This window comes from Saccopteryx bilineata, chromosome 8 (genome assembly GCF_036850765.1).
Source record: "Saccopteryx bilineata isolate mSacBil1 chromosome 8, mSacBil1_pri_phased_curated, whole genome shotgun sequence".
Taxonomy (NCBI): domain Eukaryota; kingdom Metazoa; phylum Chordata; class Mammalia; order Chiroptera; family Emballonuridae; genus Saccopteryx; species Saccopteryx bilineata.
Window position 1 is genome coordinate 49083515 of NC_089497.1, and position 14884 is coordinate 49098398.

Sequence of the window (14884 nt, forward strand, 5' to 3'; positions counted from 1 at the left end):
GCATTTCGTACAAATGAAATCATACAATAGGTGGCATCTTTTGTTTACCTACTGTAGGGCCAGTAGATGTGGCCATCACAGCCATTCACATGCAGGTTCTCATTGGATTCGGGCAGATGGTAAAAAAACAGTGGAGCCAAAAAATGGTGAGCCATTCCTTTATTAAAGTCTCGCACTGGCCAATGAGCAAACACTCAGGGCTCCCAAAGCCACTGACACATTCTCTGGTTCCACAACCAGAAGAATCTTCTCCGGTTTCTCCTAGAATCAAAGACCTCACCAGTCTTGGAGCTCGCAAAGCCCCTCAGCTCTGGTTCCCCATTTGCACACCTTCTCTTTCCCTGCCAACATGGCTTCTCTCTCAGCACTCTGCATTCTCTCTTCTCTCACTCTGCAAACATGGCTTCTTTCTGCCTCTTCTCCTTCTTCTCTCATTTTCAAACCTTTCTGGTGCCGAAAACTTCTCCAACAAACAGCAAAACAATGGCCCTTCACAAGCAGGAAGGTAATTTACAATTTCACAGACCACATACACCTGGCACAGCCTAGCCCCTGAGGCAAACTATAAGGAAGCAAACATAAAAATCATATTTTACAAACTTATTTGACCAACACCTACTTTCAATAACACTGTTTTCAAGGTTCATCCATTTTGTAACTTGTAACTTGATTCCATTTTGTGTGTGTGACAGAGAGAGAGACAGATAGGGACAGACAGACAGGAAGGGAGAATGAGAAGTATCCATTCTTCATTGCAGCACTTTAGTTGTTCATTGATTGCTTTCTCACATGTGCCCTTACCAAGGGCTACAGCAGACCGAGGGACCCCTTGCTCAAACCAGCGACCTTGGGCTCAAGCTGGTGAACCTTGCTCAAACCAGATGAACCTGCGCTCAAGCTGGGGAGCTCAGGGTTTCAAACCTGAGTCTTCCGCATCCCAGTCTAAAGCTCTATTCACTGCACCACCGCCTGGTCAGGTGTAACGACTCCTTTTAATGGCTGAATAGTAGTGTTTTATTGAAGAGAATTCTTTAGACTTACTTTTTGGTTATAAAACAATGCTTCTAGGAAGATTGATTTAGAAGATTTTTGTTTGTTCTGGTGGATGTTTTAAATTACTTTATGTATACGTTTATGGGTAAAATTGTGTCATAAACATAAGGTAACTCAATTTTATCTTTTTTAGAGAAACAGCAGAACTCTTTTCAAAAGCAGTCACAACTTTTCTTTTTAATGGTGTTGTCACTTATTGAGTATATCTCTTTGTGTGCGGTGATTCTTTTTTATTGAATTTATTGGGGTGACATTGATTAATAAAATTATATAGGTTTTAGGTATACAGTTCTGTAATATATCATGTGTATATTATATGGACCACATCTGTCTTGAAGAGAGCAATAGGCAGCCTGGGGAAGAGAAGAGAAAATAGTTGGAGGGGTGGCTGCTCTTTTGACTGTTTGGCGGTAGATACTCCGTGAGCTCTATGGGCTGCCCTTTTCTCTGCAGGTCCAAAGTTCTGTTTTAACATCCAGAGTTATCCCTCCCTAGCTCCAGTCATGCCGCTGCAGGAGTGGGCTCTCCACCTCATGTGGAGCAGACAACTTCTGTAGAGTGCTCAGCTCACATGGCCATTTTTTTTTTTTTTTTTTTTTTTTTTTAATTTTTTTTACAGAGACAGAGAGTGAGTCAGAGAGAGGGATAGACAGGGACAGACGGGAACGGAGAGAGATGAGAAGAATCAATCATTAATTTTTCATTGCGCGTTACAACACCTTAGTTGTTCATTGATTGCTTTCTCATATGTGCCTTGACCACGGGCGGACCTTCAGCAGACCGAGTAGCCCCTTGCTGGAGCCAGCGACCTTGGGTTCAAGCTGGTGGGCTTTTGCTCAAACCAGATGAGCTCACGCTCAAGCTGGCAACCTCGGAGTCTCGAACCTGGGTCCTCTGCATCCCAGTCTGACGCTTTATCCACTGCGCCACCGCCTGGTCAGGCTCACATGGCCATTTTTAATTTTTATATTTTGTATTTTTCTGAAGTGAGAAGCGGGGAGGCAGAGAGACAGATTCCCACATGCGCCGGACAGGGATCCATCCAGCATGCCCACTAAAGGGTGATGCTCTGCCCATCTGGGGCATTGCTCCATTGCAACCGGAACCATTCTAGCACCTGAGGCAGAGGCCATGGAGCCATCCTCAGCACCTGGGCCAACTTTGCTCCAATGGAGCCTTGGCTGCAGGAGAGGAAGAGAGAGATAGAGAGAAAGGAGAGGGGGAAGGGTGAAGAAGCAGATGGGCGCTTCTGCTGTGTGCCCTGATCGGGAATTGAACCTGGGACTTCCACAAGCCTGGCTGATGCACTACCACTGAGCCAACCAGCCAGGGCCTCGCATGGCCATTTTTAATTGCACTCCCACCTTTCTATCCCGTCATCTTCACTGAGAGGGTTCCTGGCAGCCACGCTAGATAGTTAATCCCCAACCATGGTTGAGCGCACCTTGGGGAGCATAATGATAAAACAAGGAGTGGAGTGAGGAAGGTATAATCCATCCCTGAACCCCATTTTCAACCAGCTTGCTACTGATGTGTCTTCTCTGTAGAATTCAGGAGCATTTTGTGGGTAAACAGCTCACCCATATCATTCCAGCTGACCTGTTCTGTTCAGGTAGAACCTGATAATACCTTGCCTGGGCCAGCACCTTTCTTCTGCTATTGGCTCCGGGGCTTCTCTGTTTCCTTGGCTTGGGCTCCCCTTGGAAGTTCTGCACTTGAGCCTATGCAGCCTAGAAATACGGTGGGGAGGCAGTTAATGCCCATGGGGCTACTCTTGACCAAATGCGGCTAGAAATCCACGGAGAACTGCTTTCGCCTTTGGTCACTCAGGTGGAGAGTTCCAAGAGACATTATCAAAACTCACTGAACACACCAAATGAATACATTTCATTACGTGTAAATTATATCTCAATTTAAAACAGAATAGAAAAGCTCTCAGGCCAACTCTGGGTCACTGCTGCCTGAAAGAATAAGTATAGCAAAGCTAACTTTTGGATAAGTATAGAGAACATGAATAATAATGGAAAAAATAAAATGGAATAAACATGGCTTAAAATAGAGTCAGGAGGCTATCTAGGAAGCGGGGCATCTGCATATCTGATGTCTCAGTTCTCAGAACTGCGGCTAAGTTGCTAAGCCTGCCACTAAACTCAGCTCGAGGCTGAGCCATCAACATCCCGGAACAACTATTACATCGACATGGAAACTTCTTCGGAGTTTTGGACCCTTTTATTTGCATACTAGAACTAATCAATCCCTGTTAACCCAGCCAGAAAACCTTCATTTGTATGAAAAAATTACATTTTGAGGTTTTTGCCTTTATAAACCCTGCCTTTCTTTCATCACTACAGACTACGGTTTGGGTTGCTCTTTGCATGCCTGTCTCTCTCCTTTTGCTCATAAAAATGCCTGTATATGAGTTTTTTATGAGTTCGTTATCGCCTGAATCTCTTTGGTTAACACCTCTATTGGTTCTAGTTCCTTTAAAAAGTGACACTATTAATTTATTTAAACAAAAGGACTCAGTTTTTCTCTTACTGACTAGCAGGATGAAAAAAAATAATACTCTGTTGCCAAATAAGTGACAAGAGTTAAATTTAATCTAACAACCACCCTAAGAAATACTATTACTGTTCCCTTTTATGGCAGAGGGATCCAAAAAGGTAAGAAGGGCCGTTTTTCCGAGTTTTTGGCCACATAGCTGGTCATGCAGAGATGCCAGGGCGTCTGTCTCCCTGGGGCCCACTTAAGCCACCGAAAGAGAGCGCGGTTTTCCCCGGCCGGCCGAGGGCTTTCTCTGCACTCCCGCCCGGTCTGGGAAACGCGGGGCGTGGTCCCAGGGCCTGGCGACGCAGCTCCACAACTGTCGCGCAAAGCTCGGCTGGGTCCCGGCAGCGACCAGGCCTCTTCCCGGAACCCTGAGCTCCTCGCACTCGGCCCTGCCCTTGCCCCGCGCGCTCCACGCTCCGCGGCCACCAGGTACCCCACCCCCAGCCCTCCTCGGCCTCGGCCGCGGTGTGCGTTCTCCCCCCCAGCCCCAGGGTCCCGGCACCCACCCCCACCCCAGCCCCAGGGCCCCGGCACCCACCCCCACCCCAGCCCCAGGGTCCCGGCACCCACCCCCAACCCCACCCCAGGGTCCCGGCACCCACCCCCACCCCACCCCAGCACAGCCTCCCCTGCGCGCCCTCCTCCCCCGCCCTGACCAGGGGCCCCCACCCCTCCAGACAGCAGCGGCGGTCTGTCCGGAAGCAGCTAACCAACCCTAGTTTTGAATTTGGAGTTGCGGAGCTAGACTGTAAACTGTGAAAGCTCAGAGGAGTTTAAGTGAAAAAAGCTTTCTGAAAGCGGAGGCTAGAGCAGCAGTATGTGTGAAAGTTAAAAGGATTTTCCCAAAGGAATGAGATGGTCATTGTCTCCCATCCCGCTTGCAGCTCACAAAACACAGACGTTTTTGGTGGAGCCAGAAGGAATTACAGAAGGAAAGGTGAGGATGTTGGGAGAGAGGGTACAGCGGGACTCAGGTTGGTCCTCTGAAGCTCTCAGTGCGGGACAGAAGCCCAGGGAGCATCTCTCCCCCCTTCCTCTCCCCGCTCTCCAATTAAAAGTTGGGAAAATCCAGGTCCAGGAGGGGTGGCTTGTCCACAATCACGCAACTGATTCTTGGCCAAGTCAGGTCTAGTAGCCCAGAAGTCCAGTTTTAGGCATCATATATAGATAATAAACCATGTAAACAACGTTTTACAAATATCCCTGGTGGGCTGAGAGATTCAGCCTGATCAATATTGGTGTGCTCAGTCTTCATTTCCTCTTCAGCCTCGCCAGCCTGCGTTTCCAGGCCGTAGCAGTGCAGCTGGGGAGGACGCCTGGACGCCCCCGTGCTAAACCCTGAGTCAGTTGGGTTTAGATAAGTGGGAGGGAGAACAGGCTTCCTGGGTGTGGAAACGCTTGAGCTGAGGGGAGAATGAGCTAGAGTACCAGCCATTAAAGGTGTTTAGATGGTCTATGCAAATAGAGGAGGGTGGGGTCCAGTTAGGGCAGAAAGAGGACTTTGCACTTGAATGCTACAGGCAATAGGGTGCGGTGGAGAATTGAAAATGCGCCTGCAGCAAAACCAGCACTTGACCAGGGTTAGATTGATGGAGGTTATATCAGCTGAGATCGTAGGTCTCTAGAAGTTAATTGTGTAGGAGAAAAACAAATTGCTGTTGAAAGGAAGGTTATGAGGAGAAAGTATTCTAGTTCAGTAATAGAAAAATCTTTTCCCTGGTTGTGTATGAGTAATAAAAATAATAAAATAGTCTGATGATGCACTAAGCACTGTTCTAAATGCTTCAGAAAAATGAATTTATTTACTCCTCACAACAAACCCAGAAGACTGTTACTATTTTCATCATGTTTAGAGATGTGGAGGCTGAGGCACAAACAGGTTGTCCCAATAAACAGATTTGTGTTGAGGTGAGTGGCCTGGAATAAGATTTAGGTCCCAGTGCCTCCACTTGCTGGTTGTGTGAATTGACCGTCTCTCTGAGCCCCAGTTTTTTAAACCTGTGAAATGCATACTATCAATATAATCCCTGCCTAGTAATGAGACAGAGAATATGAACAGAGAATTGTAATGGAAAGTACTGTTGTTTAAGGGGGGATGCACTTCCAAGGCCAAATCCCAGCTAAGAAGAAAATTATAAACTTGGTTTGACTTGAAGAATGTAATGGGCTTGCCACTTGTAGAGAGGCAAAGATGGAGTGGTAGTTAAAATCATGAGCTTTGGAGTCAGATGGATTTTAGCCATGCCACTTAGCTCTGTGACCTAAGACAAGTCACTTAGCACTTCTGAAACGGAGTTAACCTCTGTAACCCTCATCTAACTCATCTGTAAAATGGGCCTAATAATGCATTCCTACAGAGCAGTTGTGAGGATTAAATGAGGTGCACCTAATACTAAGGTGACCAATTGTCCTCCTATAGGGAGGACAGTCCTTCTTTTGTAAGTTCCATCCTCCCTCAAAAAGTGTCCTCCTACATGTCCTCCTTTTTGATATTGGAAGACTAATCTGTAAATGTCTGTATTCGATCGATGCAGAGTCCATCCATTGCGCATGATGTGACATATTTGTGTCTAAATGAGTACTTTATTCTTACAATTATTATTAAAAATTAATAGGCATGTAAGCACAATTACAATATAAAATATTAAAAATGTTTTTATTATGCATTTATCATATTGTAGTGTATTAATTATTGTTGCAATGAATAAAATGTTTCTTTTATCAATATTTATGATATCGTTTTCTTCAATTTATTATTGTCCTTTTCATTGTAAAAAAGTTGGTCACCTTACTAATACAGTACCTACAAAAAGTAAGTGCTCAATAAAATCTAGGTAGGGCTATTATTTTTTCTGATTCTTCTTTTTCCTCATCCTCTATGTGCCTTACAGTAATTTCCCCCAAAGACAGCCTCACCATGTGTGGGGGACTGATCGAGAAGTATGTGGCTGCCATGGTGCTGAGTGCAGCTGGAGACGCCCTGGGCTACTTCAACGGCAAGTGGGAGTTCCTCCGGAGCGGGGAGAACATTCACCAGCAGCTGGCCCGGCTTGGTGGCCTGGACGCCATAGAAGTGGAGAGGTGGAGGGTCAGCGACGACACGGTGATGCACTTGGCCACGGCAGAAGCTCTTGCGGAAGCTGGAACAGTCTCAGACTTGGGTCAGCTGTATTCCCTCCTTGCTAAGCATTACCAAGACTGCATGGAAGACATGGACGGCCGGGCGCCAGGTGAGGGCAGCCAGGGGAGGTCCCGGGCAAGTGGGAAGTAAAGGAGGCCGAGGAAGTCATTGAAAGTGTTGATTGAGATTTACATGTTAAGGAGACAGTAGTTTTTATAATTGTGATAAAAGTAGGAACAACCTAAATGTCCCGTAATTTATTTATTGCAATAATGACGGTGATATATTAGTAGCCACTTAAAATTATACAGATAACTACTTACTGATATGGGAAGATATTATATATTAAGTGAAAAATAAGAAGGTTAGAAGACAGGATATATCTTCGGAACCCACTGTTATTAAAGGATATATGTATATTTGTTGGGAGAAGTCTGGAATAATATACACAAAGATGTCTATAATTAGGAACATAATTGGAGTATTTATAGTTTCTTTTCTTTCGGTTATTTGTGTTCTCTGCTTTCTGTAATGAGTAAGTGTAGAGGAAACCTTGTTTTCTTTTTAAAGAATAGAAAATGTCTTGGGGAGACTCCTTTTTGGCTTGCAGGCCTGCTTACAAGTGGTTCTTGCCCACCTTGGGAGACGGTTACAGCTGCTTGGGCTGCCAGGTGACTTGCATCACCTCTCCGCTAGGCTAACCCATCTACGTCTCCTCTTGTATTAGTCAGCTTGAGCTGCGACAGCAAAATGCCACAGACTGGTGGCTTAAGTTATTTGCTCACTGTTTTGGAGGCTACAGTTCTGAGATCAGGGTGTCGGCAGATTTGGTTTCTCCTGAGGCCTTTCCCTTTGGCTTGTAGACAACCTCCTTATCTCTGTGTCCTCTCACAGTGCACATCTCTTTGTATGTCCGAGTTTCTTCTTATAAGGACAACTGTCAGATTACATTTAGGGCCTATGCTAATGTTCTCATTTTAACTTCATCATCTTTTTAAAGGCCCGGTCTCTAAATACAGTCACATTCTGAGATACTAGGGGTTAGGGCTTCAACATGCAAATTATTAGGGGACACAATTCAGCTTATGAGCTGATGAAAAGCACCTCCTGGTGAAAATCCACTCCCACACACACGCCCAGAGTCTCTGGCGACCCCAACGGTTGGCCTTACAGGCCAGTCTGTTCATTTTTTCTCAACATGTGTTATCAGTTTGACAAGTGGGAAGTTTCCTCTGTCCACTTATGTCTTCCATGACCTTTTGAATGAACTGACCCTGAGGAACAAGAACGCAACACCGCACAGTATAGTACTGCCGTTGCTTGGTTCATGTGTGCGCCCCCAGCTCCCAGTGGGGTGGGGTGATGGGAGAAGCCTGGTCACACCTCTCTCCCAAAGGGGGGGAAGACCGAGAGCGCCCAAGGGCACGTTGTGGCTCCGAACCCCTTGCTCCGTCTCTCAGCCCAGTGCTGTTCTTTCTAGAGCTCTGTCCTCTTTCTGACATTTGGAAATTCCAACTGCCAGGTTCTCACTGGGTTCTCTACAGGCTTGGGCTTGGAGCATGATGGTTTTGACAGGGCCACTAATAATACGTGATTTTTGAGGGGCAAAGTTCTTAAGCTCTGAGCCTTAGCTTATTCATTTAAAAAAGAGAATGATACAACTACCTTTTTGAGTTATTGTGATGTCTTGGTAATAGCTGGCAAAAATTCTAAGAATCCTTATACCAGTGGTTCTCAACCTTTCTAATGCCGTGACCCCGCAATACAGTTCCTCATGTTGTGGTGACCCCAAACCAAAAAATAATTTTGGTGGCTACTTCATAACTGTAATTTTGCTACAGTTATGATTCGGAATGTAAATACCTGATATGCATTATGTATTTTCTGATGGCTTTAGGAGATCGCGCCGGGGTCGTGACCCCACAGGTTGAGAACCGCTGCCTTATACGGACCTGCTTCTTTTATTATTAATCTTATCATGCTAAGATTATATATATATATATAAAGTAAGGCACAGTGTTTGCTTGAGGTTTGTAGTTTGAGGGCATTCATCATCATGTATATATATATTGGTTTTCTATTTCCATCAAAGAAACTTAGAAACAGAACTTGTGTTTTTCCTCCTGCTGGAGCCTTTGCTTCGTCTACGCTGACCCCGTGCCCTACCCGACCCTTCCCCAGGTGGTACCTCGGTGCATTATGCCATGCAGCTGGAGCCAGACAAAGCCGATGGCTGGAGGGTTCCCTTCAATGACCATGCGGGAGGCTGCGGGGCTGCCATGCGAGCCATGTGCATCGGCCTCAGGTTCCCTCACCTCAGCCAGCTGGACATGCTGATCCAGGTGAGCATCGAGAGCGGCCGAATGACCCACCACCACCCCACCGGTTACCTGGGAGCCCTTGTGTCCGCTCTTTTTACAGCCTATGCTGTGAATGGCAAGCCTCCCTGGCAATGGGGAAAGGGACTGATGGAGGTACTACCGGAAGCTAAAAAGTACATTGTCGAGTCGGGCTACTTTGTGGAGAAGAATCTGCAGCACTGGTGAGTCTGTAGGTGCATGCTCCTGCTAGAGAAGGGTTGAATCTGTGTGCGTGCATAGTGCCTGGGTGCGCCTGGAATTCCTAGATCGTGGCACCGTCACGGCCTCACTATCCAGTTTTGTCACCCATTGCATCAGCCCCACCTGCTAAGGATTTCAAGTTTAGTTCCAGCAGTGGTTACTATCAGGTGGTCAAGCCAAGACCTCAATGCGTAGTGTAGCTGTGGTACTTCCCTCACGACAGCGGTCCTGTTCTGGTTTCCAGCTTTCTGTAATTGTTGTGGCTATCCGATACTGAGATGATGTTCGCTGTTTATCTCCTGGAACTTGTTTTTCAGGGTTGTCTTGACACACAATATCTTGCAATTCTTGCCTAGAATACCCAAGAAACAGGTTTTTTACTAGCTAATTAGTGGGTAGTAAGACCACATCTTCCCTTTTTCTTGGGTTTAATTCACATTGTCTTTCTTGGAACAGAAAGGGACAGAGGCTTTCTGCTGAAATCACCCATGGTCATGATCTTCTAAAGTTCCCTTTGGGGAAAAAGAAATACATAAAGAGATGATGTGGTAATTAGTTTGACTGTAGTAATCATTTCATCATATATATGTGTATCAAATCATTATGCTGTATATTTTAAATATACACAATTTTTATTAATAAAAGAAAGTAAAATATGTAAGGACAGGCTAAATAAATAAAGTTTCCCCCTTTAAAGGTGATACTTGACATTATTCTGAACTCAGGAAAAAATAAACCTTTACTTTTCACCTTTAACTTGCTGTATATCTTTTTAATTTAGCAGTAGGTATCAGTGCCTTGTTTATATTAATTCTTAGCAAAACTTTATGGAATGGCTGTTACTTCAATAGAGCTCATTTTGATTTGTATATCATTATGATATTAATATAAGAAGTTGAAGTTATCTTAGAATTTTCCCTGTTCACACATCCATATGAAACCTTTCCTTATGTTTATTTTTTCATTTGACTGTAGATTTTTCTCCCCTTCCTATAGGTCCTACTTCCAAGACCATTGGGAAAAGTACTTAAAACTTCGAGGGATTTTGAATGGCAAGTCGGCCCCTACCTTCCCCAAGCCCTATGATGTGAAGGAGAGGGATCAGTTCTACACCTCCGTGAGCTATTCTGGCTGGGGTGGCAGCAGTGGACACGATGCCCCCATGATCGCCTACGATGCCATCCTGGCTGCAGGAGACTCCTGGAAGGAGCTTGCCCACCGAGCCTTTTTCCATGGTGGAGACAGTGACTCTACGGCTGCCATCGCTGGCTGCTGGTGGGGAGTTCTGTATGGTTTCAAAGGAGTGAGTCCCTCCAACTATGTGAAGCTAGAATACAGAAACCGGCTGGAAGAAATAGCTAGGGCTTTATATGCTCTTGGGTCAAAGGAAGACACTGCACTTGCCCTTTAGGGTGATACGATGTTAATTTCTGGTGGTTTCTTCTCTTATATAGTCCTTTTTTGGCTCAGTTTCTTTTTAATTTTTCCAAAGTCAAGAGTCTTCACCATGTACTCAGGGGATTTTGAGATAGCAAGTTCCTTGGCACCTGAAACTCAGTCTTCCCAGGATCTTTCTGTTCTCCCTGACTCTGTCTTCCTATCCTGAAGAGTCTTGATCTCAGTTGATGGGGTCGGCATCTCCCAAGCTAGAAATCTCATGGCCTCCTATCCGAGCCTTCATTTTCATCAGCTAAACTTTCACAAAGTCAATACTCTGAGACAGGGATTTGAGTACAAGTCGTTTAGTTGAGAGGCAGTTCCAGGGAGCACTGGCGGGACCATGGGGAAGTGAGACAGCAAAGCGAGGGGAGACAGGACAAGATCTGGGAGTGAACAGGTTACCACTGTTGTCAAGTGGGACTCAGTCCCTCTGGGTCCTCTTTGTAAGGCATTCTTCACAGGTGTCCCACCTGAGGGACAAGCAGACCTGGGGTGCTTATTTATTGACTTCCATCTGACATGGGTGGTCCTCACTACCGAGTCCCTGGTGCTTCTTAGCCTGGCTCTTGTGCAAGCCAAACACTGATGCCAACAGGTGAAGACTCAGAGATGTTTGTAGTGGCAAGCTGTAAGGAGCATGGGCACAGTGAGCCATATATGCAGGGTCCCAACAGAATCTACTAGATGGTTCTAGCTCCTAAATAGCCTTTAAATCTATCACTTCTCTTACCTTCTTCCACCAAGTATTTTTTAATTGTATTTCTGCAATCCAAGTTACTCAAGTCTGGGGAGAATCTGCTCCTAGCAGCTTTTTCCTGGGTACGGCATTTAATATGTTATTAGCTTGTTAATGACTATTTTCTTGTCTTTATTCTCCTCTAGAGAGAAGCTAGCATGCAGAAAATATGTCATGGGTATATATATATATGAAGTGAATGTGTTTAGTTAGCTACCTACCTCCAGTCTTATGGTCTTCATTGCCCTCCGGAGTTATTTTTACCAATAACTAAGTGTCACGCTGAACTTCTTATGGTCAATGAATACACCATCCCCTGTCTTCATTTTCTTGATGCTCTTCCCCCTCCTTTTTCACCTGGTCAGTTCATACTCATCCTTCAAGCCCCAGATCAGATAGAAACTCCTTCATGAAACCCACTCTGATTATTCAGGCACATGGCCACTTTCTCCTCACTGCACCCACAGCCTTCTGTGCCTAGCTGCACCACACAGATCCTGTTATGTGGTGTCTGTGTGTCTTCTGGGGCAAATTCAGGCTCCTTATGAGGGATTGTGTCTATTCCCTCTGTGGCCTCTCTGCCTGGCCCCTGAGAGGTAGATGTTCAACAAGTGTTGACTCTGGAAATTCAGAATGTGTTGATGTGAGTGCTTTCAACATGCAGTTCCACCTCTGTTTTCTATGCCTTCTGCTTCGTGATTGCCCGGAGTGACTTGGCCAAGATGTGCTGTGAGAGGTCGAGAGTTTGAGGCTTTACCTGTGCCTATGTGCTGACTTAAATGAGACAAGGCTGTTGACTCTGTATTTGAAGCAAGACTCCAGCAAATGCATGGAAGTTCTCATTCTTTTATACTATACATAGTGTTTCATTTAAGTTTTTGAGAATATCCTTATTTATTTCAGACTAATAAACTGCTCAAAAAAATTAAAGGATCAGGGAATGTACAGATACTCCAGTATTTTCAGTCTTTTGTATAATGCATTTTCACCAATGATATCAAAGTTAGTTTTGGATCTCATTTGCATAATCAAACAACTTTCTTTGACTTGTCATTTGCTTTTCTGATGTTCTTGTTTAATAAAAAAAAATCAAATGCTTTTTTTTTTATTGCTTCATATTCACTTTGAAATATCTCCTAATTTTTGTGAGCCATATACATAAAGGGAGATGGAAATCCTAAGGCTCTTTTTCTGGCTCAAAAATCTCTCACACGTATTTATGTATTTCAGAAAAAAAGACACGTTTTAAGTGTTACAACTAGGACTAGAGATGATTCAGTAGGACAGCCAGTCAGAATTGCAGACTTTTAGGGGTGGTGGGTTACAATTCACAAGATACATAGTAATCTCTTAAAATGCAGGTGTCTTAAAAGACTCCTTTGTATAAATATTTTGAGGACAGGGTTAGAATACTAGAAAACAGTATATGCATTTTACCACAAGATTCCTGAGCAGAAGATTAAGATGGAGAATCTCAGGTTGATTGTCAGTTTCCCATTGATAAGAGCTGATTTTATAATGCAGACTAGAATGCGCTTTACTGTAGCTGTTGAAGAGAACATTTTCTCCTAACACTCTCTCACCTGGTATAGTGGCCTAATATAGTAGGTGTCCTGTAGGGTCCGGTGGTGCAGCCTCCTGTTCAAAAGAGCTGGGCATTCTGGGTGGCTCCCCTCCCCCAATGTGAACGGTGTACACCCTCCTGTTGTAGTTGAGCCCTCATTGCTGTTATATGTCAATGGGAGAGATTCTCTCTCTCTCTCTCTCTCTCTCTCTCTCTCTCTCACACACACACACACACACACACACACACACACACGCCCCAGGCTGATTAGCTGTAAGAACTGGCTGCGACCACCATGGAGGATCAGCTGTGTAGGGGCCCACCTCACAGAGCAAGACTTATTTTGGCAGGGCTCTGGTGCCTGCCGAGTTCACCTCTTAAGTATGTAACTTGTGGAGTTGGTAGGGTGGTGCTTTGAGGTGGTCTGGAGCTCTCCGTCAGGTGGGGTGGCTCTGGGGCCTCCCAGGAGGTGCAGGCCAAGGTCAGCTGCTGCCTGTGCCCTGCCTGGGGCCTCCCAGCATGAGCTACAAAGCGATGTGCAGATGGCTGCTCCTTGTGCTGGGCTTGGAGGTACCCCAGTGAAGCCAACCTGTGAACCAAGGCTGGCTGCCACAAATGCTGGGCCTGGGACCACTTAGCAAGAGGTATGTATGGTATATGCAGAGGCCAGATGCTGCTTGGTTGAGAGGTTTTTAGGAAGTCCGAAGCATGAGCCAAAGTAGGTCATTCATAATGAAAAAGTCACTGGAAACAGCTTGGATGGGCCCACAAGATGGGTGGGATGAGGTCTCAGACAATCACCATAGGCTGGCAAACAGTGATAGCCAGGCTGATAGAGACTCAGATATGGTGCCTGCCCATAGGCTCTGTGGAGAAGAGGCTCAGCAAAGGAACAAGGGCCGCTGCAGGCACTTCAGTCTGGAAGAAAGCCAGCCTCCAGCCCTCACCCTGATTCAGTTCCTCCCTGTGTGTCCCTGCTGCCCTTCAAGCTGCGGCCCCAGTGCTTGAAGTAAGTCAGAGTAAGTTTATGTGCGGGCCCTTTAAGAGGGATGCTGGGACTCCAGCCGTCTCCATCTCACTCAGCCACAATAGCTGCTGGTTTTTATAGCCAGAAGTAGTGGGTTCTTCTCTTCCTGGCACTGGAACCCTGGGGTGGGGGTCCTGGTGTGGGGCTGGGACCCCTCACTCCTAAGGGGGGACCTCCACAGCTGAGATATCCCTCCTGATTTTTATCTGCCACACGTGGGTGTGGGACAGGCCCATTCCACATCTCTGCTCATTTCGCCAGTCTGCTGTGGCTTCTTTAATGCCCTACTTACAGGCCTTCCACTCAGCTCAATTTCAGGCTGTTCTGAACGATGATGGTTCTGTAGCTTAATTGTAATTTTACTGTGATTATGGGAAGATGCGAGTCCACATTTTACCTACACCACTGTCTGGACAGTAAGTCTTTTTCTGAAGTCCCTCTCACTAGCAGTTAAGGAAACCTGTGTTTGCAAGGCACAGTGCTAGAATTTTATTTGCACTGACCAAACAGCAGAGCTGAGATGCGTAACTCTCACAATATACAAAGGGGCAGAAGAATAGATTTTAACAAGTGGAATGTGAGGCATGACCTGTTTGGAACTGGTTAGGCGAATGGTCTGAATAAGAAGCAAACACTAAATGACTTTATCTTTCTCCAACTACCGCCCTCACGCACACTCTTCTGAAGCTGCGTTTCCTGTTCCTGGGCATCATCTTGGGCAGCTCACGCAGATTTGGGGTCTTGGGGTGAGGGGAGTATTAAAACTCTAATCCAGTCCATTCTGGCCCAGGTTTTAAAAACATTTCAGCTTTATTGAGGAATAACTGACATA

The 14884-nt window shown here is 45.6% G+C and overlaps 1 protein-coding gene across 2 annotated transcripts; it reads left to right on the plus strand.

The window, feature by feature from the left end:
* The first annotated feature begins 3893 nt into the window (after positions 1–3893).
* On the plus strand, positions 3894–12560 carry ADPRH (ADP-ribosylarginine hydrolase). 2 transcript variants are annotated; one of them, XM_066241338.1, is made up of 5 exons: positions 3894–4032; positions 4488–4540; positions 6495–6833; positions 8906–9266; positions 10282–12560. In XM_066241338.1, exons 3-5 carry the CDS (start codon positions 6521–6523, stop codon positions 10694–10696), a joined length of 1089 nt encoding a protein of 362 aa, XP_066097435.1. In that variant the 5' UTR covers positions 3894–4032; positions 4488–4540; positions 6495–6520; the 3' UTR covers positions 10697–12560. The 2 variants fall into 2 exon arrangements, with proteins under 2 accessions (XP_066097435.1, XP_066097436.1); XM_066241339.1 differs by lacking the exon at positions 4488–4540.
* Positions 12561–14884: the final 2324 nt, after the last annotated feature.